The sequence below is a fragment of the Phaethon lepturus genome, unplaced genomic scaffold (genome assembly GCF_000687285.1).
Source record: "Phaethon lepturus isolate BGI_N335 unplaced genomic scaffold, ASM68728v1 scaffold33992, whole genome shotgun sequence".
Classification (NCBI taxonomy): domain Eukaryota; kingdom Metazoa; phylum Chordata; class Aves; order Phaethontiformes; family Phaethontidae; genus Phaethon; species Phaethon lepturus.
The window spans coordinates 490-5,708 of record NW_010524651.1 but is presented as its reverse complement, the minus strand read 5'-3'; the positions used below and the strand labels follow the sequence as shown (position 1 = coordinate 5,708).

At 51.9% G+C, this 5,219-nt stretch overlaps 1 protein-coding gene across 1 annotated transcript; it reads right to left on the bottom strand.

Moving 5' to 3' along the window:
* Positions 1-2,328: 2,328 nt before the first annotated feature.
* ENSA (endosulfine alpha) lies at positions 2,329-4,448 on the bottom strand (the record flags this gene model as incomplete). Its single annotated transcript, XM_010282514.1, has 2 exons — positions 2,329-2,499; positions 4,323-4,448. Coding segments are annotated over 2 exons (297 nt in total), but the record flags the coding sequence as incomplete, so codon positions are not given.
* Positions 4,449-5,219: the final 771 nt, after the last annotated feature.

The window sequence follows — 5,219 nt, the reverse complement described above, 5'->3', positions numbered from 1 at the left end:
GGGACAGACTTTTTAGCAGAGCCTGTAGCAGTAGGACAAGGGGTCATGGTTTTAAACTAAAAGAGGGCAGATTTAAACTAGATATAAGGAAAAAAAATTTCACAATGAGGGTGGTGAACCACTGGCACAGGTTGCCCACAGAGGTGGTAGATGCCCCATCCCTGGATACATTCCAGGTCAGGTTGGACAGGGCTCTGAGCGACCTGATCTAGTGGAAGAAGTCCCTGTTCACTGCGGGGGGCTGGACTAGATGACCTTTAGAGGTCCCTTCCAGCCCAAAAATTCTATGATTCTAAGACAGGAGAGATGAACATGTAAAAAATTATATATTTTTTTATATATATGATTCATATCTATTTACAACATGGCTGGGACAGACAGCATAACATCCAAGGAGGTTGCAGAGCCACTCACAACACCACCCCTGCCAGGTCATAGACGGTCTGGAAAGGTGATGGAGACCAAAGCACAGACCCACAGTTAAAAGTGGGCAGCCCCCGATCCTTGCCCACTCCACAAAGAGAAAACTGTCCTCTGCAGCCACAGGGTGAGCAACAGAGGCCCTTGCTCACAGTGCCATGAAGAGTGAAGCCCTGGCTGGCTTGCTCCAAACCCCCTGAAGGCAGATGCATTCAAGCACACTGTTGGCAAACACTCTCCCAGGAAGCAACACTGAATTCCTCGCTCCAGCCCACATCAGGAAAGTGTGATTAGTGAAACGGGTTCTCAGGAAAGCCTGAGTCAGCCAGCCAAGAACACACACAAGGAAAGTCATGCCCATGCAGAGCATCACCCATTGCCTCCCTGCCTTCATTTCTCCTGACCTGATGTGAATCCCTACATAAAAAAAAATAGTAACAAACAAACAAACCAACCAAACAAAAAAACCCACAACAAAACCCCAGAAGACTTCCACCCAACTTCCTTTTGCCCACATGCCTTCAAAACCAGGCCTAAATTGGGCAGGTTTAGCACTGCCCTGGCACAGGCATGCAGAGACCTCTGCTGCATGAGGAGCAGACAGTACAGCCACTGAGTGTGCACGTCTTTCTACAGGCTGCAGCTATCACACCAACCTTTTTGGGTTTTTTCCCCAGGTCTGGAACAAAGAAAAGGCAAAAAGCAAAAAAGAGGAGAAAAAAATAAAGAAACCCAAGCTTGAGGTGCCTGACACTGTCAACACAGGTTTGCCTCTACACTCCTCTCCATGCTCTCTGTCTCCAGTGCTTTTTTCCCTTGCAGGGTGGTTATTCCCAGTCCTGTGTCTCTGCCTCCAGAGATCAGCTCCAACAGCTCACATCCATCTCACCGGCTGCTGCGAGCCCCCACGGCACCAAAGTCTGGGCATCAGGCAGGGACTGTATGCGACCAGACAGGGCTCTACCTGCCTGCCTGGCCACGCTCCTGTGTCCCAAGCACCCTGCTGCTGATGGGTTTCAGCTCACCACCTTTTGCTGTCTACCCGGCAGCTGGGAGAGGAGCCATCTCTCACCTTTGCCAATGCACATAGCCTCGCTGGCCAGAATTGACTGAGGAGAGAGAAACTGCCCCCAAACCCTCCAGGGCAGCTGCAAACCTCACACTGTGCCCCTCCATCACAGCGACACTCGGATGCAGCCATGGTGGGGCTCTACCCCCGAAACAGCAAACGTCTCATTGCAGCTCCAAGCCGCAAGGACAGTTTCAAACACTGCCCGACTCTTCTCCTGCAGCCATTGGATGCACTGTTCCCTCCTGTGAGCTCAGATGCTTTGGGTAAGGACAGATCCCAGGCAGTTCAGCCCAGCAACACAGCCAGGTAATTTTTTGCGCATCACCTAATTTCTTCGCTTAGAAGCTCTAATACACACACCTAACTAAACTTCCAGATCAGGTATCACACGTTTTGCCCAGCTGGTTCTTCCTCTGCAGACACCTGATGCCTGAAAAGCATTCACACACCACAGCTCTGAGCTCTCTCCTCCTACCCGGTGCCAAGCAACCAGCAAGCAACTCCTCTGAGCACCTCCTGCTTCTCCCAGGACCGCTCAACTCTTGCAGCGAGGAGGTTGCGCTTCAGTGGCTCTGCAAGCAAGGATGGTTTCAAACAGCATGAAAATTAAGGCAGCAAACTGACTCACTAAAAGGAATGGCCCAATCAAATCTGCCTGTGCATCCCAGGCTACTGATACCTCTTGCTTGCCTTCCCGGATTTGGTGTGTGTTCACTGTGAATACTCAAATAACTATGTGGATTCTGGTGCTCCTGTCCCTATGGTACAGTGAAGTTCAAACCATTTAGCCAACAGAAGAAAAGAAAATAGGAAAAAACCCAGCTTGTGAGTGCAGGCTACCCTGCCAGCTTGCTGGTTACAAGTGAGGATTTTCTCTGGGGGAGGTCCTGCGGGGTAGGGATGTGGTCTCCTGTCACCAAGTTCTTGTCTGGCCCCGCACTTGGCAACTGCTTGTTCTTCATCTTTGCCTTGGCCATGTTGTAGTCACCAGAATCGAAGTATTTTTGCTGGAAGAGGGAGAGGAGTTTGGGTTACTTTGATTTGCAGGCGTGTGGGGACATAGCAGAGATACAGACACCTGGCCACAAATACGATCCTTTAAGGAGCTGCTGGGGTTGCTCAAAACCAGGTCACAAAAACATCATGCAAGGGGAAAATCCAAGCAAGGGAGCTTGGCCCAATTTAAAAGCCTTAGCACCCACCCACAAACCCCAGAGTGACTCAGACCTGCCCCAGCTGGAGGAAGCTTTGCCCCACAGCAGCTGCCTGTCTGACTTGAGACACCAGAGTGCATTTTCTCCCTTTGACACACCTTTGGGTGTCTGTAACTTGTGAACTTTTGCTGCTTGGCATGGTGCTTGCTGGCTAAAGACCAGGTTTCTCCTGCTCTGCCCTTGCACCACACTCAGTGTGACAGGGATTCAGTCCCAGTCCAGAGACCCCCAACAGCCAAATGCAGGCACAGCCACACACCTCCAGGCAGAGGCTCAGCTACAGTGGCAAAGGCAGGGGACATTTGCTGATACAGTTTATTCTGGTTTGGTGAACAGATGAGCTGGTGTGACAGGGCAGGATTTCCTCCCCGGGGAGTACAGCCTGGCCAGTGCCAAGGCCTTTGCCAGACTGTCCAGGCTCCCAACAGCCAAAACGAGGCAGGGAAACACCTGCAAAGACGTGGCTGGAGGACACCTCCCTGCGGCACAGCATCACCCACCCAGGGTTCAAAGGGCATTTCACTCCCTTATTACACACGTCACCATTGGACTTCGCTCCTTCACCTCTTGCAGTGGCGTAGGAAAGGCTGAACACCAAAGCAGAGTCTGTGCTGGGGCACAAGGAGCTCTCAAGAATCAAGTTGTGCTCCAATATGCCATCAGGCCCCAACAAGCCCAGTCCCAACAAAAAGCCCTTCCCTGCTTCAGCACCAAGCCATTAAAACAACCCTCCTTTCTGTGCTTGCTTTAGGAGCTGGTATCTAAAACAACAGCCCCAGTGATCACATCAACAGTGAGAGAGCACACACAGTGGCTGCTCAGGTGGAGGGAACAGCTGTCAATACAAGCTGACAGGGAAGCAGCAAGACAGAGCCAAACCCTGCGCAGTGTGACACAGAGACACCGTGTGTTCAGAGCTGGGGAACGCAAGGTGCCAGCAGCTCAGGAGGGATTTATGTTTTCTGCACCAGCCTCTACATGGAGGAAAGCCAGCAGTGACAACTCAAGCAGGCTGTAGACGGCTCTCAGACAGGGATTTAATTACGTTTCCAGGGAGCACAGTCAGAGGGTTGTCTTTTTACACTGGTGCCAGCAATGGAGATGCAGCCAGCTGACTCAATGGCATTCTCGGTGCCCTTTGCACCAGCCCAGAACGCAAGCAAAATACAGACCAGAGAGAAAAAAAACACCAAAAACTCAGGCCTGAAGCATCTCAGTGGCCCACTGAACCCCAGGGAGTACAGCAGCAGGCAGGGGGGCATTTATGCACTTTTTTCACCTCTAGACCCCAGGTTTCAGGCCAGGGTGTGGAGGACAGGGTGGGATCCACCGCTGATGGAGATATGCAGAGCAAAACTACCTAAGAGGCAGCAGCTTTTGGGTTCTGAGCAGGCACAAGCCCTTCTTGTTTGACCACAGCAGGCCTCACTACTTCAGGCTTGTGCCTGCTGGATGCCATGTCCAGCGCAGGCACTGAAAGGAGCCTGGCCCATGGGTTCAACAGACTTTTTGACCTGGGGAATTCTGGTGTGATTCCTCTGGCCTGGTTGAAGCTTGGCTGCCTGTGCCATTGAGTAGGAAAGGATGCGGATGAGCCATGGCTGAGAAATAAATACCCCTTTCTGCAGTCTCTTCATGAGGAAGTCAGAGCCTCCAGGCTTCTGGCCTAGGTTGGGGTATTTGGCCTTCAGTTTTGCCTCTTCTGCTCTCTCAGGGTTGACAGTCTCCTTCTCTTGCACGTCCTGAAAAACAAAGAGGCATTGGAAAGTCCTTCAGCCCCACAGAAAAACACACACCTGTGATGCTGTAACACAATATTCAGCAGCACGTCCAAACCCTGGCACCTGTCTTCCCGAGGAAGGTGCGGTCCCCTGGAAAACCCAGATGCACCTTCCCATCCAGAAACAGCCCTTACCTCCAATACCTGTGGAAACAGGCAGAGACTCTCTCCCTGACTCCTTCCCAGATGGGAACCCCCATTTGGCTTTGCAAACTGGGCTTAAAATGTCACTGCAAATCACTGCTGGACAAGTGCCTTCCCCTGACCAGCAACAGGTCAGACCAGCACCAACAAACGTCAGTCCAGAGCTGCCCAGCATGACAAGCTGTGTCAGCTCATTGCGGTGCTAGGAGGGTTCAGCCTTCCTTCACCCTGTTGCAGTACAGCTGAGATGGAAGAAATGCTTCTGCTCCAAAACCAATTTATTGGGAATGACAAGCAGCACAGGCAGCAAAGCAGTGTTTTAGCACCTGTTTCACAACCACAGTTTCAGGATGTTCTGAGAAGCCAGCCAGCCCGTGTGAAGCCTGGGACCCCTTGGGCCAATTGTGGCAGGAGGTCCCAGGTCCTGGTTGTCGCCTGGCCCTTCTACGGGAGCTCTGAGACACACTGCCCAACCTAGCTGTTGAAGAAGCATCAGTTGAGCAATGACACCTGAATGTGGGTTACAAGTGCAGGGCTTGGGATCTGCTCCCCAACCACCAGCCTCTCTCTTCAAGGAGATGCAATTCCC